This window comes from Marmota monax, unplaced genomic scaffold (genome assembly GCF_021218885.2).
Source record: "Marmota monax isolate L192 unplaced genomic scaffold, Marmota_monax_Labrador192_F-V1.1 WCK01_AAM20220418_F8-fsc00015, whole genome shotgun sequence".
Lineage (NCBI taxonomy): Eukaryota > Metazoa > Chordata > Mammalia > Rodentia > Sciuridae > Marmota > Marmota monax.
The window spans coordinates 20,911,930-20,937,214 of record NW_026692194.1 but is presented as its reverse complement, the minus strand read 5'-3'; the positions used below and the strand labels follow the sequence as shown (position 1 = coordinate 20,937,214).

General features: G+C 38.2%; 1 protein-coding gene across 4 annotated transcripts in view; it reads right to left on the bottom strand.

Annotated features, from left to right (window-relative positions):
• Positions 1–22,813, bottom strand: part of Srbd1 (S1 RNA binding domain 1) — a 280,519-nt gene extending 257,706 nt beyond the window's left edge. Inside the window, exons 1-3 of one of the 4 annotated variants that reach the window (XM_058573455.1) lie at positions 22,734–22,813; positions 22,317–22,358; positions 21,295–21,447 (exon numbers count right to left, since the gene is read on the bottom strand). In XM_058573455.1, coding sequence (XP_058429438.1) covers positions 21,295–21,432 — 138 coding nt within the window. In that variant the 5' untranslated portion in view covers positions 21,433–21,447; positions 22,317–22,358; positions 22,734–22,813. Of the gene's footprint in view, positions 1–4,844; positions 4,933–4,979; positions 5,100–21,294; positions 21,448–22,316; positions 22,359–22,733 lie in introns of those variants that run through there. The other 3 variants (XM_058573456.1, XM_058573458.1, XM_058573461.1) reach the window with 3 other exon arrangements.
• Between the last annotated feature and the right edge of the window lie 2,472 nt (positions 22,814–25,285).

The window sequence follows — 25,285 nt, the reverse complement described above, 5'->3', positions numbered from 1 at the left end:
GAAGTTAGTTTTGACAGGGGTGGCAATTCAAATCAGGGCAGGGCAAAAACATATTAATCAGTATTGAGACAATCAGGTATTCCTCTAAGAAAAACAAGTGTTTAATTCCCACCTCCACACCATGAACAAAAATATATTCCACAATGACTAATTATTTAAAACACACAAAATAAAACTAAAAAAGTGCTACAAAAAACAAAGACAACTATTCATAATCTTGAGTAGGTGTAAGGAAACACAGCTTTTCCTGGGCATGACTCAAAATTCCAGAAGCAGTGCTGACATCTTTGAGAACAAGGATGGGGAGGTTCGGTATAAGCTATGTGACACAAGGTTATATATCTAGGTCCCCTACCCAACATGCCAGTAGACAACTGCCCTAGGAAAAGGTCTAGTTTAATTTCCAGAGAAGGTAAACTAGAATCTCCAGACTAAAGTATACCAAGTGCAACTATGTACATGTGAACCATACAGACTGTATGCTAAATGCAGAATCTTCCAGTACTCTTCTTCCACTAAGAACCCAGTATGCCACCAGTCAGATCCTTGCCCTCTAAGGGCAAACAATGGGAAGGCTTTTTTCAGGAGGATCTGACCACACCCAAAGTGAAAAACTGTAGGTTCTATGCTCTTCATCAAACAACCCACCCAGATCACCTTATAACCATTCCTATCACCCCAATCTACAACGTAAAGTAGTTCCCCCTTTATCCAGGGTTTTGATTTCTACAGTTTGTTACCTCAGTCAACTGCAATCCAAAAATATTAAACAGAAAATTCCAGAAATGAATAATCCTTATGTTTTAAACTGCATACTGTCCCAAGTAACGTAATTAAATCTCCACCTTACTCTTTAAGGACATGACTCATCCCTTTGTCCAGCACATCCATATTGTATAAACTACCCACACCCATTAATCACTTAGCAGTCATCTTGGTTATTAGATGGACTGTCATAAGATCACAATGCTTGTGTTCATGGAACCCTAATTTTATTTAATAATAGCCTCAAAGCACAAGAGTAGCAATGCTGGCAATTTTATCACAATATATTGTTATAATTATTCTATTTTACTATTAGTTATTATTAATCTCTTACTATGCCTTATTTAAAAATTAACTATCATAAGTAGTATAGAAAAAAAACACATGGCATATATCCAGGGTTCAGTACTATTTAAGATATCAAGTATCCACTTGGGGTCTAGACGTGTATTTTCTAAGGATGAGGGAGCTACTATACCACAAAGACCATCATATACCAATTCTATCTCCACATTTTAACCTTAACAGAAATGCATTTAAAATAGGGAAAGACAAGCTGGGCATGGTGGTGCATGCTTGTAATCCCTCCCAGTGTGGGAGGCTGAGGCAGAAGGACTGCAAATTTGCAACCAGCTTTGACAACTTAGCAAAACTCTCAGCAACTTACTGAGATCCTGTTTCAAAACAAAAAATAAAAAGGACTGAAGATGTTGCTGAGTTCAAGACCCAAAAAAAACCAACCTTTGGCAGGCTTACGTTTGATTAACAACTAGTCTTAAAGAAGGCTTCCCTGAAACTAATATTTCCAACTATCCCTTTATTAGATACCCTAGACACAATGCACATAGAAAGATGGGTAAAATGGAAACATTTCTTTTCATTGGTGGGAAAAAATATGACTGTAAAAAGGGAGACAGAAAAGGAGAATCTGTATTAGAACAGAGGCCAATTACAAGCAGATCCATTTTAGAAAGTATTCATATATACAGAAGCTGAGACCTAAAAATCATTTATTACAAATTATTCATGCCAGTTATACTCCCAGAGGTGTGTTTGCTCCAGTTTAAAGACCAATGTCCTTAAAGGGCCTGTTTCTCCACTTCTACTCCTATCATGTCCTCTTCATATCATAAAAATTATTATGGCACCCATTTCCATGTTTGGGGCTTTTTCTTCAATTGTTTTGTCTTGTTGTTTTTGGTTTTTGGTACTGGAGATTGAACCCAGGGGTGTTTTACTACTGAGCTACATTCCCAGTCCTTTTTTTGACTGTTTTTTGAGACACCATCTCATTAAGTTGTTGAGGTTAGCCTCGAACTTGCAATCCGCCTGCCTCAGCCTCCCAAGTTACTAGGATTTCAGGTACACCTAGCCATTTCCATGTTTTCAGTTCAGTCAAGTGTCACTTAACAATAGGGGCACACTCTGAGAAATGCATCATTAGGGAATTTTATTATCATGCAAACATCATAGTGTACTTTCACAAACTACAGCTATGACATCATCAGGTGATACAATCTTCTTGGATCACCTTCAAGCATATATGCATCCATCACTGGCATCTATCACCAACATTACTGTTATTCAGCATATGACTGTACCTATATCACCTACTAAACAATCCTAATTCCTCCATCCCAAACCTTGCCTTTAAGATTCTGATTTACATAATAAAATTCCTGCCTCTGAAACTATTTAGATGTCTCATAGTTAACTAAGATAAAAAAAAAAAAAAAAAACAGAACAGAAAGCTTGATAACCATTCCCTGCCCTAAAACACATTTCTACCAGAGTCCTTCCCATCTCAGAAAATGGCATCAGAATCCATCTATTTGCTGAGCCAGAACTTGGAATTTTTCTTACAGCTTCACTAAGGTACAAATGACATTCAGTACACTGAATACTTCTAAAAGGTTCGAATCTGGTAAATTTTGACATATGTATACACATCACCACAATCAAGACAATGAACATATCCATCATTTGTTAAGCCAAAACACTGTGAAATTTTTTTTCTCTTCCATCTCTTATATCCAGTTTATTAGTAAGTCACATAAATTTTTCCTCCAAAATATATCTCTATAATCTTCAGTGGATATTTGGTCCTTGAGTCTGTTTCCTGTTGTTATTTCAGAATAACTACAGACTAGTGGTTGTGAAGTCGACCTTTTCTTTTTAAAGTTGTAGATGGACACAATACCTTTATTTTATTTATTTATTTTATGCAATACTGAGGATCAAACCCAGTGCCTCACAATTTCTAGGCAAGAGTTCTACCACTGAGCCACAACCACAGCCCTCGGCCTTCTTCCTGAGTCATATCCTGGCAGAAGGCATCACACACTAGAGAAAGAGCTTTCCAGAAAAAGAGAGCTTTCCAATTCAGATTTCCCTCCCTCTTTTATAATGCCACTGATCCCATAATGAGGGCACCAGCCTCATAATCTCATATAACCCAAATTATCTCCCAAAGACCCTACCTCCAAATTCTACCAATATATGAATTGCAAATTAAGTGTTCAACATGTGAACTCTGGGGGGATACATTCAAACTATAATATCACATCTCTCACCTGCACTATGGCATTCTCCCCAACCACACTCCTGGCTTCCATGCTCTTGCCCTTACAACCCATTCTTCACATATCATCCTAAGACATGATTCGAAAATGCTTTAAAAAACACTTAATGACTTCCTATCTCATCCTTCACTCAGAATCCAATCATATTTTTTACCATGGTTTTCTATAATGCCCTGCAGATTTGACCCCTGCCTCCCTTCCTAATCATATTTACCATTTGTTGTAACTCCTAAACTCCAGTCACCTTCTTTCATTCCCTCTAACAAGCATAATTCTTTCCCAACTCAGGGTCACTCTACTTCTTCTGCTCATCAAATGTGTGGATCCTCTCATCACCTTAGGCATAGTATGAGCTTCTCAGTTACACTGTATTTTTTTAAAGCCCTATTTATTTCTTTTATACAGCAATATATAACATAATCTAAAATTATTTTGTTTTACTATTTTATTAATGTAGTGAAGAACATGAAGGAAGGAAACATTTTGTCTTACTTTCATATCACACTGAGCCTAGCACTTACTGATTTCTCTATAACTATTCATTAAATAAACATAAGAATATATACAAAAGGGCTCTAAAGAGAAATATGAATTTACTTTCTATCCCTATTAGGCAATGCAATATTTGGCATTCACTGCTGTCTTGAAAAGGCACATTGAGAACATTTCTATTCTTCAGCGATCTAGGATTTTCCCTCTTCCAAGTTATCTTATCTATATGGGCACACGAACATATTCCAAACCAATAATTAGTAGGTTGCTGTGATGTTACTAAGGGAGGAGGCACTAAACTAGGGCAAGTGAAAAGTGGAAACAAGGGGCAAAAGGACCTATACATGAATCTTAAAATAGGGGGGAAAACACTAAAATTCAAGGAGACTGAGGAGGAATACTTTCTTAAAAGGCATCTAAAGAAGTTCCCCAGAGGAAACCAACAGAAGGGCTTCAAATGTTAACACAAATGCCCAAGTCATAAAAACAAAATTCGAGTTAGAAAGTGCCTCTGGGATCAGACAGCCCTGCCGTACTGCCATTTATTTATTTATTTTTTTAATCAATGAGAATCCTGACGCTAGAGAAGGTGAAATGGGTTACTCAAAAAAATACATGGCAAAGGACTAGAAACCAGCGCCCCAAACAGCAAGACTAGCCTTGTTTCCCATTTCATAAAAATTACATTAATGACATGCTGTAACGTGGGAGGCTCGAGGAAAGTTGCCTGGAGTTCCCGTTCATCTTCCCTAAGTTATTCAAGCGCCTCCTAGATGCCCAGCACATTGCTGAAAATGCAGCTGATGCAGACAGGGCCACGATCTGATAGTGAAAGGGTGCTTCCTCCCTCATCTTCGAGGTATAAAACAATCTAACTCTGCCCGGGCTTTCCCATATTTGCCCCTCTGAGCTGCAATTAGAAGACGCGCCAGGTGACACGCAGCAGCTAGGAGATTCTCCGGGTATAGGTTATGAGATACAGTAAAATGTAATGAAACCTCTCACTTTTAAAAAAGTAGGGGGAGTGTTAGTTCCCAAATGGGCGCTTGGAACTTTTTAAGTGGCCTCGAAAATGCCGGAGCCCGGACGCCGGATCTTTGGGGCCCAAAGAACTGCCGCTCAGGCGGACGCACAGCTCACCTTCCCGCCCGGCGTGTCGGAAGACCGCGGATTCTGTGCTACTATATCTTCCGGTTCCCGCCGGAAGTTTTTCAAGTGCCGGAAGTCCCGCCTCAGTTTTCCGGGACGAAGGTAAAAACGCCGAGCCAAGTCGCCGCGCAGACGAAATGGGGCGGAGCCAAACAGGATGGAGGCGGGGCCGGAGCTGGGATCCTGAAGGAATGTAGAGGTGATCCTGGCTCCTGGGCTGTGAGTCAGCTGGGCTGCGTTTCCCTGGATCCCTCGGGCGTGGGGTTAGGGTGCTGCGAATGCTCTTTCTTTGACCCGCTTTATTTTCATCTATCCTATGTTAAGTCCAATCAAGGACGGTTCTTTTCATTTGCATTATTCATTTACCGTGAAAAAATAAAAAACATTTTAGCTTTATTTTTTTGTTTAAAGCGCCGTTAATTTCACATCTTTATTTCCTAAGGCCTGAAATATGGATTTTGCTCTAGTCTTTAAGATAGATCCAAATCTTGTCGCCTCTAACCAAAGTTCTTCTTCAGCTACCTTAATGGAAAACTTAAACCCTGGACTCATCACTAACTTACTTTGGTCATTCAAGTAGCTGGGTACAGTGCCAAGTATACCGATTTGAAAACTGGGTTCTCTCAGGAACTTCGTAGTAGAAGTATCAAACAAATCTAAGTCTGCCCCCGGGCTTTGTGCAAATTGCCCCCCCCCCCATCTCCTTTGGTACCAAGGACAGAACCCAGGGGCTTTTCATCACAGGGCCACATCCCCAGCCCTTTTCATGTTTTATTTTGAGACAGGGTCTCGGTAAGTTGCTTAGGGCCTCACAGAGTTGCTGAAGTTGGCTTTGAATTTGAGATACCTCAGCCTCCTGAGCGGCTTGGATGACAGGGGGCCGCCCCTGCACCTGGCCTGCCTTATGTTTTTGGAGCTGTTTCAACTGCCTTCACCTTCCACCAGTCCTTTACCTGTTCAGATACCCAGCAAACTAGGAGTAAATGCTGGAATGAATCGATTTACTTTAGGCAAATGGCAGACCCTGTACTTCTTGGGCAAGAATAGAAAAACCCTACCCCATTTCATTTTCAGATTATTTGGAAAGTGCTGTGACTTAATTCCTGGTAACCCAATATCCTAGGTGGGTCTTATTCTAGATTCGGCGTTTCCATTGCCCTTGCCACAATACAAAAGTAGCACCTGCTTTTTAATCAATGAGGCATAAATATCTTAATGCTGCTTCCATGCCCTGAACCCCACCTTTTTTTTTTCCACTGAAGAACTGCTTCCCACTCTAACCCCAGCTACTAGGGAGGCTGATGCAGGAGCATCTCAAATTGAAGGCCAACCTGGGCAATTTAGCCAGACCCCTTCTTTGAAAATAAAAAGGGCTGAGGATGTAGCTTATCAGTAGATTACTTACTGAGCAAGCGTTGAAGCCAGCTTTAAAGACAGGTAGTTAGTGTAGGTAGGTAAATCAGGTCTGATGGAGAAAATGGAGTCCTATTTGAGTCCAGGAAGTCTGAAACTACACCTGGGAGATTGAAATGTTAATGTCCCCAAAGCCTGGCCTGTGCAGCCCATCCTAAAGAATTGTTAATAATGTGGGGCTGGGGTTGTGGCTCAGCTGTAGAGCACTCGCCTACCGTGTGCGAAGCCCTGGGTTTGAATCTCAGCACCACATAAAAAAATAAAGGTATTGACAACTACCACTTAAAAATAAATATTTTTTAAAAATTGTTAATGAAGCAACTCCAGAGCAGACAGGAAATTGATAATTAATTGGCCCTGGGCCCTCCAGCCCACCTGTTTCCCACCTTTTGGGCATCCCACCCAGCATTTCTGGGGCATAGTCACGTATGCAGGAAGGAGAGAGATAAGGGGAAGAGCATAGGAGAACAAAGGAATCCTAGGACATATAAAAAGGCAGACTGCCCTCACTTCTGGGGATACCAGGATACCAGGTGTGGCCCCCTTCTCCCTCCCAGTAGAAGTCTATGTTACCCCTTTTTAAATAAACTCTGTTTTATATGCTTGCCTCAGAATGCTTTTCTAATGTTATACTTCAACATGTGAGGAAGCAGAACTAACCGGAGGTATCAGTGTAAGTACCACAAAAAAGAAAAATTGCTTCCCATCAATTCTTTCTTTCTTTCTTTTTTTTTTTTTTTTTTGGCGGGGCGGGGTGATACCAGGGATTGAACTCAGGGCCACTCAATTCCTGATCCACATCCCCAGCCCTTTTTGAATTAGAGACAAGGTGTCACTGAGTTGCTTAGCACCTCACTTTTGATGAGGCTGGATTTGAACTCACAATCCTCCTGCTTCAGGCTCCTGAGCAGCTGGAATTGCAGACCTGTGTCACCGAGCTCACCCCCAATCAATTCTTTCTGTTTACTCTTGTACACATCCTAAAATCAGTGCTCAGTATATATGTAAAATGACTTGTCTTTAGTTTCATGGTTTTTACCAGGTTTCTAAACCAAGCCCACAGAAACTAATTAAATTGTTAAAATAGAGAAATGAGCCTTTTATCTAGATTAGACTTTACTGCTAAAGTCAAAACCCCATCGATTTGTTTTAGAAGGTTCTAAAAAGCAGCTTCCCACTGCTACTCACTCATTTCCTGGACTCTGAGTATGGAAGAGCCTAGCAAAAGTACTGAAATGACCCAGGAGTGGGCCTTGCTAATAATTCATCCAAAGCAAGCACACATTTTACTGGATACATTTTGTGATGGGAATAAAAGCAGGGCTCTTTTTAAACTTGGTAAATCTAATCTTCTATATCTGAATCATTGGCCACTAAAGATCATTTTCTAAGGTTGCTTAGGGATTTTTTTCTTTCTTAATTTCCATTCTTATGTTGCTTTTTGCGGCTGGTTTCAGAAAGTCTGTAAATGTTTGCTACAATCATAGTTTGTGTATTTTATAATTTATAGTCCCGAATGAATACTAGGGAACATGTTACAGTCCAGGGTTATAGGAAAATAAACCACATCATAAAAATCAACCACAATTATTCACTAGTTACCTCCTTTTGATATTGTTTTGTGCCAGACAAATTTAAGGTAAGTGTATTAAGGGTCAAGGTGAATCAATATACTACAAAGCTTCTTTCTTCTTTCTTTCCTTTCTTCCTTTCTTCTAGTACTGGAGATTCAACCCAGGACCTTGCACATGCTAGGCAAGTGCACTGTCACTGAGCTGCATTCCCAGATCATTTTATTTTTTAATTTTGAGACAGGGTCTGGGTAAGTTGCTGAGAGTAGCCTCAAACTTGGGATCCTCCTGCTTCAGCTTCCCAAGGGGCTAGGATTGTAGGTACACACCACTGTGCCCAGATCTACAGTCTTTTGACATAGTTCCTGCCCTGGAGAATTTACAAACAAGACTAGAAAATAGATATAGCCACAAGAGACAAAGACCCAAGTAATAATCTAGAGACTACTCTAGAGTTAAGCAGGTAGTAGCCACACTACATATCCAGGAAGAAAGTAGGGATTGACCATCGTATGTTGGACCTTGACCCACATCAAGGATATTTGCCTTTTACCTGGGAAAGAAAAGATTACTAAGCTAAAGTGAAAAGTCTGGTAGGATTTTAGGCATCAAACACCTGAGAAAAATAAAACTTAGGTCAGAATCCTCTAAAATTAAAATATGTAGCTGGTGTCTTAATCCAAAGACAAGTAAAACTGTCCAGAGAACATTTCCCTTGGAATTTTACAAGAGAGCCACTCCCACTAAGAGCTGTCACAGGATATTTGTAATCAGTTAAGTATAAACCAGGCCCTACCACTAAAACTGCCTTTTCTGTCTAGAACTTTGCCCAATTTATTATTTACCTTTGGATCTCAAGTGCTGAATTCCAAGAAATTCATGGATTTAGACACAGAGCTGGAGTAATCTGGACACCCCCTGAAATTATGCAATCAGGGAGCAATTAAAACATGCTTTGGATTTGCTTAGGGATTATTTATTTTATTGCTTCAAAACATACAGCTCTTAGCCAGGCGCAGTGGCGCTCACCTATAATCTCAGCAGCTTGGGAGGCTGGGACAGGAGAATCTTCAGTTCAAAGCCAGCCTCAACAACAGCTAGGCGCTAAGCGACTCAGCGAGACCTTGTCTCTAAATAAAATACGAAATAGGGTTGGGGATGTGGCTCAGTGGTTGATTGCCCCTAAGTTCAATTCCCAGGACCAAAAAAAAAAAATACAGCTCTTTATATGATACTTTTTAGTAAATTATTATTTGTATGCTATTGTCAATGTTTTCAAATTCTTTCTATGTGTTTGGTCTCTCCAGGGAGAACATCATAATAATAATAATGATAATAATAATTTAATCTTGGCTGGGGATATAACTCAGTTGGTAGAGTGTTTGCCTCAAATGCACAAGGCCCTGGATTTAATCCCCAGCACCACACATACACACACACAAAAAAAGTAATAATTTACCCTTATTAATTACCTGCCACATGTCAGACACTAACTTAATGCTTTTACATGTATTTATGTAATTAATTCACATATCAGCTAAAGGAGCTCTTGCTATCTCCCCCTTTTTATAAATGAGGAAAATGAGGAATAGAGAAGTTAAATAATTCATATAAAGTCACATCAGTACTAAATTGCAGATGTGGGATTCAGAACCAGTGATATGCTTTACTCCAAAGCCAGTACTTTTAAAGATATCCATATACCATAAATGTGAAGCAAAGATCTTTCTTTTTTCAACTATGGTGGCCCCTGCAATACTTTGAATCCTTGAGACATTCAGAAACAGTTGAATCTCTAAATACACTAAATAAAGTACTGTCTAACCACCTGAAACATAGCAAGGCCATTTTCTTTATTGGCTTTGAACTAATTGAAATTCCACAGAAGCAAAAATTCTTAACATAGATGCAACTGTTTCACCCACTAAAGTGTAAGATACTTGGATCTAGAAACTAAGTCTTGTGCATTTTTTATCCCCAACCCACCTCCATCCTCTCCATTCACCTACTCAGTGGCTAGTAATGCTTGACAAATACTCAATAAGACAGTAGACTAATCCCTGAACCCAAAAATGTGCCTGGAGTTAAAAAAATAAAAATAAAAAAATCCTTCCTCATTCTAGAAAAGTTACTAGAACTCCTATTCCAGCTAGGTTCCCATTTATAAAACTGACTATACTTCTGGTGATTCAAACTTTTTCCCCCTTAGAGACAATCACTTAGTGTGATAATTTATTTTAGCTGTCAACTTAACTGAATTAAGACATGGCCTGATGGCTGGCACAGCATTGTTTCTGGATAAGCCGATGAGGTATTTCCAGAAGAGACTGGCAGTTGAACTTGTGGACTAAATAAAGAAGATCCTTCCTCACCCAATGTGGACAGAGCAAAAAGGAGAGGAAGGTGGAATTTTCTCTCTCTGTTCTGGAGTCGAAACATGCATTTTATCTGCCCTTGGACATTAGAACTCGAGATTCTCTGGCCTTTGTACTCCAGAACTTGTGCTCGTGGCCCTTGAGTTTCTTAGATATTCGGCCTTGGACGAAGGGTTTAGTCATTACCTCCCCTGATTTTGAGACCTTTGGATCAGCCCATGTTTCCAGCTACATTGGTTCTCCAGCTTTCAGGTGGCCTATGGTACCATTTATGGCCTCCATAATTTCATGAGCCAATTCTCTTAATAAATCCCCTCTCATCTGTCTGTCTCTCATATTTGTTGTTTCTCTGGAGAATCCTCACTGATATAATTAGAATGGTGGAAGAATGTTTCAGATTGGAAGATACACAACTGTAACTGTGTCCTATTTCATAAATTTCCATATTAGCTCCTCCCTATCCCCTCTTCTCACTATAAGAAGCTCTCATTCCTAAACGACAAGTTACTAGTTTCAATGAGCTTCAAAGACGAATTCAACCAGTAATTTAGAGATTTCCTGCAAAATCTTAGAGATTCTAAAACAAAAAGGAACCTGCCTTTGTTTCCCACATGAGAAATGGGTTTCTTGTTAAGATTCGGTTGGTAGGTGGAGTTCCCAAACTTGGCCTGTCCTGTTACTCCTAAATCTGATAAGAAGCAGCAGCATAATACCAATGTCCTAGTCCATCATGGAGGCCATTTTTCTAGCCCAAAATAAATTTGTCTGTATTTCTTAGAAGAAAGATCCAAGGGATTAAAATCCAGACTATCAACTGAGTATCAAATGGATCTTGGGAAAGCATAAATTAAGCCCAAGGAATTTGATTATATAGATTTTTCAAGGAATTGAAATCAAATATTTAAATGGGAGTTCATAACTCACTTGAAGCAAAGTGTGAAAGATGATATATCAAGAACTATGTAATGTTTTGAACAACCAACAATAAAAAAAAATAAAATATTTTAAAAATTTTAAAAAAAAAATAAATAAATAAATAAATAAATTTCTCATAGGAAGTTAAATTATGGGACCTGTATATAGAAATATAATTTCTATCTTGAGGCAGACACTTGAAATTTTTAATGTTTTATCCTACTCTTTTTCTAATATCTCAAGGTATTTTTTAACGAATGCAATTAGAAATAAGATTGAGATCCATAAAAAGCATAAACAAAGATGAAAATGCTGTATCTATTGCATGGTCCACTCATCACTTTGCCTAGCAAATTCAATAAGCACACAATTCATTGTTCTCAGGAGCAGACAAATTATGACATTATCTTGTGGTGAATTCTCATCAGTAGTGTCCAGGGACCACCTCAAAGGTCTAAAAATTCCACTAAATGGCCTGAGATCTAAGTATGGAAACCCCAAAGGGCTCATTTAGATCTTAATGATGGCATGGTTAGTTGAGTTGCCAAAAAAGATAAATGGCAGCATAGTGGGGCTGGACTTATTTTAGTTTAATGTAGACTAATTACACAGAGACACATCTGGAGATTCTTTATCAGAACGAGGTTTTATATCTAGTACCTTTGGTCCGTATCCCAGCATAACAAATTGAAACTGTCCTGCAAAATGCTTGCCTGAAACATTTATCCAGGAATGGCTATAATCATAATTTTAATACTAGAGCTTTCACACACTACATGGAATTCAAATTCAGAAAAACTTGTGTATCATATCAGTCTATGTCCAAGTTTGTCCATACTTTTTTTAAAGTTAGGTTTATTGAGTTGTAATTTACATAGAATAAAACTACTTTTTTATTCAGATAAACATATATAGTTGTGTAACCACCATCACAATTAATCAAAACATAGTGTTCTAGGGGCTGTATTGTGGCTCAGTGATAGAGTGCTTGCCTAGCATGTGTTAGGCACTGGGTTTGAACCTCAGCACCTCATATAAATAAATGAATAAAAGTCCATCAACAACTGAAAAAAAAAATATATATATATAGTGTTCTATATCTTCCATAAACCCCCAAAACCCCTCCCTCCACCCTAGGCAACTAATAATTAGCTCTGTGTTCCAATAATTTTACCTTTCCCAGAAAGTCATATAAATGGAATCCCAGAGTATGTGACCATTCCCATCTGATTTCTTTCAGTATAATACATTTGAGATTAATCCATGTCATTATATTTATCAGTTTCTTTCTTTTTACAGCCAGAGTTCCATTGTATGGATGTACCAGTTTGATATCCATTTACCAGTTAAACATTTAGTTGTTTCCATGTTAAGCTATCATGAATAATGCCACTGTGAACATCCATGTACAAGTTTCTATGTAAACATGTTTTCATTTCTCTATAGTAAATAAATATCTAGAAATAGGTTGCTGAATGATGTAGTATGTGTTTAGTTGTATAAGAAACTACTAAATTGTTTTCCATGGTACATGCAAAATGGTACAGTTACCATTCAACTTGTACCACATCCTTGCCAGAACTTAATATTGTCAGTTTTTTAATTTCTTTTTACCATTCGAGTAAGTAAATAAGGATTTTGTTATAGTTTCAATTTGTATCTTCCTAATGACTAATGATGTTTATTACTAATATATTTATTTTTCAGCTATATATCTTCTTAGATAAAGTGTCTATTCAAATCTTTTATCAAACTTTAACTGTATTTTTGATTATTGAATTTTAAAGATTCCCATTATTGTAAATCCTAGTCCCTTATCATATTTTATCAAATATGAAATCTGGTTCTAAGAATTGTAATTTATTAGCTGATCACGGTGACATAATCTGTAATCCCAGCTACTTGGTAGGCTGAGGGAGGAGGATCTCAAGTTCAAGGCCATCCTTGGCAACTTAGGGAGACCTTACCTCAAAATCAAAAGGGCTCAGAATGTAGCTCAGCAGTAGAGCTCCCCTGAGTTCAATCCCTAGTACTGTAGAAAACACACACACACACACACACACACACACATCTAATTTATCACAGGCAATTGCCAACAGAGTAGCACACAGAAAAATGATTCCTTCTTTGGCTACAAAGAAAATAACCAAAGACAAGTGTCATTCAAGAGTCTAGCTGACAGAAGGAATCAAAATCACTAATACCTCATCACTAATACCAAAATTCTAATTACCAGCATCACTCAAGACAGAAAACATTGTGTTTAGAAAAATGACCTCATTTCACAGTGAAAGATGATAAAAGTATGAGTTTTAAATACATTAACTTAGCATTCTAAAGTAATCCTATAAAATGGAGAAAGTGGTATTTATACATTTTAGGAAATAATATAAAAAGTTAGCTAAGCCATAATGGCTTATTTGTTTAGACTAAATCCTAAATCCTGATAGTTTACCAAGAAATTGCTGCTGGATCCTGCAAGTTAGACTTTAAAAGTATGGATTGTATATATAAGGGCCTTTAATAACTTTCTACCATGAGCTTTTCTCAGTTTAGTGATTCTAGGTCTACAACTCCTATAACTTTCAGGCCTGTTTCTAGAAATCATTAGCTAACACTTCATATGTGTGTATATATACATATATATCTCCTTTTCTTTTCTTTTTTTTGGTACCAGGGATTGAACTCAGGGCACTCAACCACTGAGCCTCATCCCCAGACCTATTTTTGTATTTTATTTAGAGACAGGGTCTCACTGAGTTACTTAGTGCCTTGCCATTGCTGAGGCTGGCTTTGAACTTGCAATCCTTCTATCTCAACCTCCCAAGCCAATGGAATTACAGGTGTGTACCATCAGATTTGGCTACTTCTTATATTCTAATGCACGTAAGAATCACCAGCAGAGCTTCTTTTAAATGCCTATTCTCATTCTAGATTATGAGATTCCAAATTAATGAGTGTAAGGTGGTATCTATGTGTGTGTGAAAGCAACAATTTTTGATCCCAACAGAGTGTTCTGTACACTACAAAAAGAATAACACTTAATGGGCACTTGATTTAAGAAGCTTAGAGGATTGAACTGTAGCATATGGTAGCTTAACACAGAATTTTAAGGATCTTAACCTTAAACATACCTTTTCAAAAGATAGACCAGATATTCATAGTTCCTCTAGCCCCTCTAAATATATAGTGTAGTTTTTAATTGAAAACAATGACAATAGCTAACGCTTATCTATTGCCTAATATTTTAAAGATTCTATAATAAGGTCGTTATGTACTTTTTTAGTTAAAGTTTTTGGGGTTTTTTTTTTCATATTTAAAATAACTCTTTGAGCTGGGTGTGTTGGCCCATGACTGTAATCCTAGTGACTCAGGAGGCTGAGGCAGGAGAATAACAAGTTCAAGAACAGCCTGGACATTAGAGCAGATTATGCTAAGTGAAGCTAGCCAATCCCTAAAAAACAAATGCCAAATGTCTTCTTTGATATAAGGAGAGTAACTAAGATCAGAGTAGGGACGAAGAGCAGGAGAAGAAGATTAACATTTAACAGGGTTGAGAGGTGGGAGGGAAAGGGAGAGAGAAGGGAAATTGCATGGAAATGGAAGGAGACCCTCAGGGTTATACAGTGGAGGGGGTAGAGAGAGAGGAGGGGAGGGGAGGGGAGAGGTGGGGAGGGGGGAGGGGGGAGGATGGGAAAGGCAGCGGAGCACAACAGACACTAGTATGGCAATATGTAAATCAATGGATGTGTAACTGATGTGATTCTGCAATCTGTGTATGGGGTGAAGGTGGGAGTTCATAACCCACTTGAATCAAAGTGTGGAATATGATATGTCAAGAAATTTGTAATGTTTTGAACAACCAACAATAAAAAATTTAAAAAAAAGGATAAAACTTAAAAAAAAAAAAAAGAACAGCCTGGAGATAATTTAGAAAGACCCTGTCTCAAAATAAAATTTAAAAAAGGGCTGGGGATAAGCTCAGTAGTAGAGCAACCTTGGGTTCAATATGTACTACAAAAACAAACAAACAAAAAAAACTTTGAAGCAAAAAGTTGATTATTTATTCCCATTTTAAGATGATAAAACTGAAGTGCTGAGGGAGTTTAAGAAATTCACCCAAATTTACAGAGGATAATTAAGTAGGTGTGTCAAAAAACTGATAAACTAAAAAAAAAGTTCTATGAAGTACCTACTTCAACTAAAACTGTATTAATTATCCATTGCTCCAAACAGATTACCCCCAAAATATTTTTTTAATATCATATGCATTCTAAATAATTCACTTACTCTCCTGGCAAATAAAGTGGATGAATTGGAGTCCAGAGTAATAGAGTGTAAATGAGTGCATATTCAAAGATATAGTGAAAACAATATATTCAGACTTTCTCATATATAGTAAAAGAAGAATTTGAGTTGTTTTTTTTAAATTTAAATATAGTATACTTAATTCAGTAGAAGAATAATGCTATTAAAGTCTTTTCTAATGATATACAAGAAAGTCATTCCGAATTGACAGTGTCAACTCAAAAGGCAAAAAGAGTGCTATACCTGAACAGAGCAGTGTTCATATGCATACCAGAATAAGCCTGAATTTAATTGATAGAGAAAAGGAAGAGAAAGAAGGAAAAGAATGAGAAAGAAGAGAAATAAGAAAAGAGTAAGAGAAGGAGAAACATAAATTGTTTCTCTTTAGTTCTTGAAGGAAGTCACACAGATTCAGGATCTAGGCAAAGCTTGCTTGTTCTCCATGACTATATGTCACAGGTATTTCTAACAGAAAATAGAAATCTGCATGAAGTTCACAATATCAGTCAATAGGGTTGGTGGGAATGAAATTGTTCTGACCCTAAGCTGCCATTCTACTCCTATCCAACCTACCTCTGTGCCCAAGTCCATAAAAAGTCAACTCACACGGATCCTTGGGCTGAATGAACAGGGGTCAATACAAGTGGGGCCATGGTCTAAATGTCTGAAAAGCAAAGAGGTTTTGATATAATTTAGGTCACCAAGGAAATATATTATGACTCTTTTTAATGATGTTTGAAATAGTAAAGTTGATGTTAAAGATAATCCTGAAGTTCTGAAAAACGGGTTTATTCAAAGAAATGAGTTACTTACTTGTTTTTCATTTATTAAACTCTTTCGCTACTTCTCCCCTTCACCCTGTCTATCCTTTCTACCTTTCTAGTCATAGGACACTATTTCATTGCTTGTGTCTTCACCAAAAAAATGGGTAGAGCAAGACTAGGGTTGTGGCTCAGTGGTAGAGCATATGCCTAGCATGTGTGAGACACTGGGTTTGATTCTCAGCACAGCATACAAACAAATGAATAAAATAAAGGTCTTTAACATTATATGTGTGTGTGTGTGTGTGTGTGTGTGTATTTAATGTTCACAGAAACAAAAATGGACAGGGAAAAATTAAGCATATTAAATATGCTGTTAGAGTTTGGATTTTAAATGTCCCACAAAATTTCATATAGTAAAAATTTGCTCTCCAGAGTGTCACTATTGGGAGATGGGGGAACCTTTAGGAGGTGGATCTTAGTGGGAAGTTTTTAGGCCATTGGAGGTGTGCCCTTGAAGGGGATTGTAGGACTCTCTTCTCTTCTCTTCCTTGCTTCCTGGTCATAAGGTGAACAATTTTATTCCACCACATGTTCCTGCCCTGATGTCCTACCTCACTAGAGGCCCAAACCCAGTGGGGCCATGTTAGTCATAGACTGGAACCTCCAGTTCTGTGATCCAAGATAAACCTTTTCTCTTTATAAGTTGATTGTCTCAGGTATTTATTATAGTGATGGAAAGCTGATTAACATTATGCTGCTTGTTATGTGTCTCGTGAGAAGACAATTGAGATATAGTTTGATGTTTTTGAAGAATTAGGCAGGACTTTCAGCTACGGTGAAGTTAAAGAGGTCTATAAATATCCCACCTCCCCATCCAAAAAATTCTAAAACTGGGATTGGGGGGGGGATTCAAAAAACATTTTAAGTTCCTTAGATTATTTATTGCAAATATTTTTCTTACTTGTCTTTTAATTTTTCTTATAATGATTTTTCCATCAGAAATGTTTCATGCTTATATGGTTGACTTCTGAGATTTATGTTATACTTCTAAAGAACTTTTTCATCCTGAGGGAAAGTCTCTTAGTCACTGAAAGACCAATTTTACACTAGTCATTATGTTGTGTTAGTGTTCTTAGTTTTATTTTTGGCTTCCTGAAGAGATTTGGCAGACCATTTAGAATCCTAGTGGGAGATTAGGATAATGCTCTAGTTCTTTGATAAGATTTCTTTTCAACTTTAGTTTTATTAGCAGTGTGTTTTTAAAATTATCTATTCTTGTGACATGTTTTCCCATTTTAATATGTCTAGATATCAATTGAAAATTTATTTAACATACCAACCACTTCTCCCTGCAGTCTTACTTCCAGAGGTAGAGGGGCCTGGGAATCTGCTTTTAATCAAATCCCAGATGACTGTGATGTGTACCATCTACAAGTCTCACCTTTTAAAACTCTGGTTTGAAGCTCCCTTTTTTCCATTTGGTCAAATTTACGTTAGGTTTCCTGAGAGTGATTGTATCAATCAGGGTCGCAATAGGAGATGAATGTTGCATTCAAATTAAGATAAACTATTCTTAAGGGTGTGGAACTCGGTAAGTGGACCTCAGGAAAAAGCGAGAGAACATTGCTGCAACCCCTGAGCTTAAAGGCATGAGGAGAGAGAATGGTTGCTGTAGCTGGAGGAAATTCTATACAGTTGGTCTCCTTGAGAGAAGTAGTAAAGTTTGGTCAAGGAACAGACCCAACCTGAGTTGGCAAAAGTGGAGAATAAAAAAAAATCCTCACTTCATTCCTCTCCTTTGTTTTGCTTCCTGAGATCCATCCCAAGGGGCCAGACTGAGCTGGAACCTGTTAGGTTTCCTATAGAGGTCAGCCTTCTGGGACAAAAAGCAGGGTGAAAAAGGTGGCAAATGGTTCTAGAGGAACTAACTGAGGATACCTGGCACAAGGTCTAGGGAAGAATTGTAGCCTGCAGTACAACATGTGTGACAGAGAAAGAAAAGCCTTCTTGAAGGGAAAGCGTGGGAAAGAAGATCAGTAGCAATAAATACTTAAGATCTGGTATTCGAATAAGAAAACCACATAATTCTATACCATAGACTGGAACAAGTTGTCTATTTTTTAATTTGAGAAGTAATTAAAGGAAATGTTTTATGTTAGTTGCACATTAAATTATCAGTGTTACTCAAGAGTAAATTTATATAAGTTCTGGTCTGTCCTAATTCTAGAAATTTTGTTATTGTAATACCCCAACACATAAACCACAAAAGCCGTTCATTTTACTCCTGGGTGGTAAGCTTGCTTCACCCTGCACCAGCCTACTGATAAGAATGAACCACAAATGCCAACAGGAATAGATGGTAACCACCCTGGAACCTGCCCTTTTCCACACCCAGCCAGCATTGGCTTGGATTCCATCTCTGTCAAGATTGAAAACTCTGGCCCTAAAAATACTACTTTTTGGAAGAGGCCTGATATGTTAGCTCTGCACTTGTTACCGGTTATTCTGTACCACTCAGGATTTCTTGGATTGATTTGGCTTACTTGTGATTTAATATGACTTTTTGTGTGCATATAACCTTTAAAATGGTCTGAAAAGTGTGTATTTTCATTTCTAAATATCATCAACAGGAATGAATCAGCAATAGTGTTTTAGTGACATGCATAACTGCCAGATCCTCTAGTCCCTTCTTGCAGTCACCTCCTGATTCATTTAGCAAACACCATGTGTGAGCTATCATGGTAACTCAGTTATTGTCAAGTGCATTGGCACCAATTAAACTGTTTTTCTTGTCTTTTAAAGATGTTTTTCTCTTCATTCCCTAGATGCTGCTCAATGGTTGTGTTGGAAGCCAAAATCTAATAAAAGCAGAACATCAGATATATTTATGCCTTGCCTTATGGAAAAATTTTATCAACAGGAAGGTAAAGGCAATAATGAGAGAAACTGTTATATTGAACTAAATTTTAACCCAACAAAGGATCTGGCTAATGATTTACAAGTGACCGACACCTTGGGAGAAATAAACAATATCAGTTGGAGTTAGTCCCTGACCAGGCACCGTGCTGGACTCTGGATAAAGAGCAGGACACATAAAGGCACAATTCTACCTTCCCAGTGCTCTCTGGCAATTTCTAGGAAGGAACAGAAAACTATGTACAGATCTGCATGAAGTAGGGGTATCCAAACAACTCACATCCAGTCTTACCTTTAAAATTTGAATTCATTGTTCAAATGTTTTGTTAACATAATATTATGATTCAAAATGTAAAAAAATACAAAGGAAATGAAACAGAAATTCTGTCACCTCTGTTCCCCAACAATATAGTTTAGTTCCCCTACCCATGAGCAATCTATTTTACTAGTTTCTTGAGAATCTTCTTCTTCTTTTTTTTTTCTGGTACCAGGGATTGAACTCAGGGACACTCAACCACTGAGCCACATCCCCAGTCCTACTTTGTATTTTATTTAGAGACAGGGTCTCACTGAGTCGCTTAGCACCTCACTTTTGCTGAAGCTGGCTTTGAACTCATGATCCTCCTGTCTCGGCCTCACAAAATGCTGGGATTACAGGTGTGTGCCACCATGCCTGGCTCTTGAGACATTTTTCAGAGAAAATTCTATGCTTATACAAACAAATGGGCAAATAATTTATTTTATCAAACCTAAGATGCCATCAATTACAAGATGCACCATTATTGTTTTTATTATTATAAAGCCATTTTTAAAAAGCCTGCCAATTAAACAATGACATGCTATTTATTATGGAAAAATAGCACATTCTAATTTCAGAAACATCAAAAATGTAAAAATATGTACATATTGAAATCAATGAATTTTGGTCTATATTCATTTGTTCCAATGTTGCACAGAAGATAGTATCTGATGTTTATGATTCTGTATTCAACAATATACCCTGAACTTATTCCACATCATTATCTAAGTTAGTTCCTTCTTTTTCTGGCTGAATAGTATTCCATGGCAGAGTAGTGAAGTCAGGGCTTTAACATGTATGTTGTAAGTCAGAAAGTGGAGAAGGAATAAATTGTTCTTTGGAAAAGACAGTGAATAAACTGTAGATAGTTAAAAGAAAAAAACACAATAATCCATATTTTGCCTCTTTTTCCTCTAAGAATTTTCTTATACTTTCAACTTTCTTTCAATTTTCTTATGCTTTCTTATACTTTCAACTTGGAAAGTATAAGAAAAATGCCATGAAGTCTGACATAGGAAAAAAAATAGTTAAATGATCTTAGACAATTTACAGGAGTCAATATCTCTTGAGTTTGGACAAATACAAACCACAGCCGTAAAACAAATAAACACCAAGTGACAGAAGCATTCTTGGGAATTTTTGTGAAATAATGAAGAAAAGAAGAGGGGGCTGAAGATGCTGCTAAAGATTTTTTTTTTCTTTTCTTTCTAGTACTGGGGATTGAACCCAGAGACACTTGACCACTGAGTTACATCCCAGCCCTTCTTATTTTTGATTTTGAGTCAGGGTCTTGCTAAATTGCCCAGGCTGGCCTCCAACCTGTGATCCTCCTGCCTCGGTGCCCCCAAGTTACTGAAATTATAGGCACATGCCACCGTTCCAGACAGGGCGAAAGAATTTTACAGGGGCTGGGGTTGTAGCTCAGTGGTGGAGTGCTCGCCTACCACTGGGTTCAATCCTCAGAGCCACATAAATATATAAATAAATAATAAAAGCTGTTTAAAAAATTTTACAAAGGTAGGAAATATAGATTATAGGAAATACAGGCTTATAAGATTTGCCATCCTCCCAAAGGTTTAGAATACATATTAAACAGATGGTTTATTAACATTTAAAGAATATAAATGTCACATATTTTATTTTTAATTTAAAGAAAAGGAGGGGATCAGAAAGAGCCAGAACAGGCTTGCCATCAATGTCGTGCTCTACCTAGGCTGTGGGGAAAAGAACCAGGGAGACACCTACCTGCTGTGACCTCCATGGTGCTTCCCTTCGCCATTCTCTGTGCGACCCATTATGGAGGCGATGAGCATAATGTTGAATGGAATTGGATTCCAATCCTGTTTCTAGCAACACCTGGTGACCTTGCGCAATGTACTTCATTTTATTTTTCCTTTCCTAAAATAAGGAGATTGCATTTATTGATCTCTAAATTATTTTCTGTTAATGGCAATTTGATTATAACCTGATGGGCCCTGTGGGTTGGGTTGGGTTGGGTTGCCATCTAATTCCAAACAGGCGGACACTTGGGACCTCGTGAAAGATGCAGAGCAGAACTACCAACTCAACCATCCCTGGACTCCTGACTCTAAGAAACATAATAGACACTGCTAGCTTTAGGCCGTGAGGATTTAGGGTAATTTATTTCATAGTAATAGAAGACTACAGTGCATACTTTTCTTTAAAAATTTTTCTTTTAGTTGTAGATGGACACAATACCTTTATTTTACTTATTTATTTTTATATGGTGCTGAGGATGGAACCTAGTGCCTCAGACATGTTAGACAAGTGCTCTGTCACTGAGCCACAATCCCAGTCCCTAAGGTGCATATTTGAAGGGACACTGACAAATCTAGTGTGTCCCAAGAAGGACAGCCAAGAATCACTAGGGTTTGAAACCCTGTGATGTGTGGAATGCTCCAGAGGTGTTTTGTTGGAGTAGGCAGCTCTTATGAGGACTGGGTGCTATATTCCAGCATCTTTCAGCTGATGACTGGGTGGGAGACCTTCTCTGTGACTCTAGCAAGCAAAATGCTGGTGGAAGTATGTTGGGATTCTCATTGAGGGGTCATTCTCTAAAAGTCATAACTGACCCACATGAGAAGGTATTAGCAGAACCAGCAGAGGTTTGATGATGCTGGTGGAATCTTTCCTATGGAGACTCCTACATGAGAGGATTCTCCTTATGGACAGCCTAAGGCTGTAACTGGGTAAGGATTGGAGCTATACTCTCATCTTAAATGAATATAAAGAAATTGTTTTCTTACATTAAACCATGAACGCTTGGAGATGAGGCTCTCTTTTCTCTGCTGAAATGTTGAACAAAAGCAGATGTCAGCTTGGGGGGCCAAGGATTTGCACAAAGATGTTATTTACATCCACACCAGCCTCGAGAATTATCAGTGTACTTTCACAACCTCCTCTGGTCTGAGACCAACAGTGAGTAGGAGGCAGGGATGACTCGCCTGTCGTGGGACGAGGACACTGGGACTCAGAGCCATTGAGTGACTCATTCCCAATCACACAGGCAGGGACCGGGGACCTGGATCATACCCAAGTTCTAAGAAAACTACCACAGGAAAGGTGAACTGCAGGTAAATAGATCCTGCTGGGGGCGGGGGTCACCAGAAGAGTCTGGTAAACTTCAAAGCTAATCAGAGCAAACAAACCAGTGAGGCACAGACCGGTCTTGATGTGAATTCCTAGCTTCTGAACTGCAGGAACAAGTCCTTGATTGCTTGATTTGGAAATTGGATACTTGGACAGTTTCCTTTCCTGGAAAAGGAAAATTACTGACTAAGGAAGATGTGAGCCAGTGAGGAGGAAGCGTACTTTTCCCCAACTGTGGGCTATGAGAGGATCACCAGAAACTTGGGGTTTAAAACCTTACATTCCTGTGATAAGCTTAACCTTTTTCTCTTAAAAAGTTTGCCTACTGCCTACTGGGAAATTTCTTAGAAGGATTGGAGGGAAAGGAAAAGTCTGGCTCGGTTCCTAGTTCTACCTCTCTGGAGAGCCAATGGCCTCATAAGAACAGGACGAGCACATCTTTTCCAAGACACTGTGTTCTGCAGGCCTAGGAAGCATGCAGTGGGGTGTGGGGAAGTAGAAGAGAAAAGGTCAAGAGCAGCCCCTCTTTTTAAATTAACTTTTGGCTCATACCTACACTTTTGGCTCTATCCAGACCTGGTCAGACACAAGCTCTATAGGCCTAGGTAGGCAAACACACTTGCTGTCTTTTCATTTTGAGTGACCAGTGGTCCCAGAGGACCTGAAATCAGGACTCCAGTGAGCCACGTTAAAGTGTCATTTCATTCTCAGAGTGGCATTTCTATTTAAAACAATCAGTCCAGTACCACTGCATCAGGGTTTCCCGCCCCCCCCTCCCAGGGGCTCTACAGACATTCCTTCTGTCTGTGAGGAAAGAGTGACAGAGGTTTGGACCTGATGCTTCCCTCATCCATCTTTTGCTCTCAGTCTTGAGTGTTTCCTAGCTTGAACTGGGAGGTAGCAATTCCTAATGCAGAAAACATGGGTTTGGGAGCTAGCTAGAACACCTTGAATCTGTTTCCATCACTTATAAGCTGTGAGATCATGGGTATGTTATGTCTCCTCTGAGTCTCAGTTTCCATGATTATGAAACAGAATACTACTACTGCTGACTTTATGAGATTCTTGCAGGAATTGAATGAAATCATGTATGTTTTACTTAATGCGGGTCTTGGCTATGTTACTTGCACAAAAATATATTAGTTCTTTTGTCCCAAACTTATTCTGTTCCTAGATTCTGCCAGAGTCTCCAATTATGTCAAGTTACCTGGGCATTTTCACTTGGGGGAGTGAATTTACCAAATGTACTCTTCTTCTTATAGAATTGTACCTCTAGGTACAATTCTTCCTATGTGTTGTATCCCCAGGGATGAGAAAAATATATACTGAATAATCCACCAAACTGTTTTATCTGGATTGCTTGGGTCTAAGGGCATGCACATAAAAGATAATGACCACTTCAAGGAGCAACTTCTACAGTGAGGATCAGGATAAAATGTGTGAATAGAGGATTTATGAGTTGTTCTTTGACTATGGAGCAAGGCACAGGCTAACTGGCTAACTCAGGGCCAAAGCTGAGACTCTGAAAAAAGACTAACCATCAGCAAATTTGTAGAGTCTGTGAGCATTCTTCCTGACCCCTAGTTTCCTTTTTTTTTTTCTTTTTAGCAACCAGTAAATCCCTGTATTAGATTGCTGTTGCTGCTGTAACATATTATCACAACATAGGAGGTTTAAAACAACACAACAAAAAACAAAAAACAAAACAAAACAAAAAAACACCCAATTCTTTCAAATTGGGGTACAGAAGTTCAAAATCAGGATTATATTTCCCCAAGGGCTCTCAGAATGAACCTTTCCTTGCTTCTTCACACTTCGGGTTGGCTATCAGCACTTTTGACTTCCTTGACCTGTGGCCTCATCACCAATCTCTGCCTGCTTCTTCAAACACCTTCTCCTCTGTGTAGGTATCAATCTCTCTCTCTCTCTGCTTTACACTTATAAGAATATCTGGCATTAAATATAGGAGCTGCACCAATAATCCAGGACAATTTCCTCATTCAAGATCTTTAACTTAATTTTATCTGCAAAGATCCCTCTTCCCAGTAAAGTAGCAGTCATAAATCCAGGGATTAATTTCCAGAGATTCAGATGTGGACACGTTTGTGGGGGGCCACCATGCAATCTACTAAAGCTAGAATTTTATTTTTTTAAAATATTAATATTTCCAGAAAGAAAGGAGAAAGATAGTGGGATAGAAAAAAATTGTTTCCATATTCAAATTTTTCAAATTAAAAAAAAAATGTTAAAAAATAAATTGGCTAAAAACTTTCAAAATTTTAAGAAAGGTATTGACCCCTATATTCAAGAGACTCAGTGAAGTCCAAATAGGAAAACTCAAAGAAGTTCCTTCTGAGATGCAGCATAAGCAAAGCACTGAAACCAGAGACAAAGAAAAATCTTGAAAAGGACCAGAAGAATTTGTACATAGCATATAAAGGGACAACAATTCTAATGACTGAATTCCTCATCAGAAATGATGAAGGTCACAGTGCAGTGAAGGAACATTTTAAAAGTTTAAAAAAACATTATCAGTCCAAGAATTCTCTGTCCAGCAAAAATATACTTTAGGAATGAAAGTAAAATGAAGATAGTGTCAGATGCAGGAAAATTGATATAATTTATC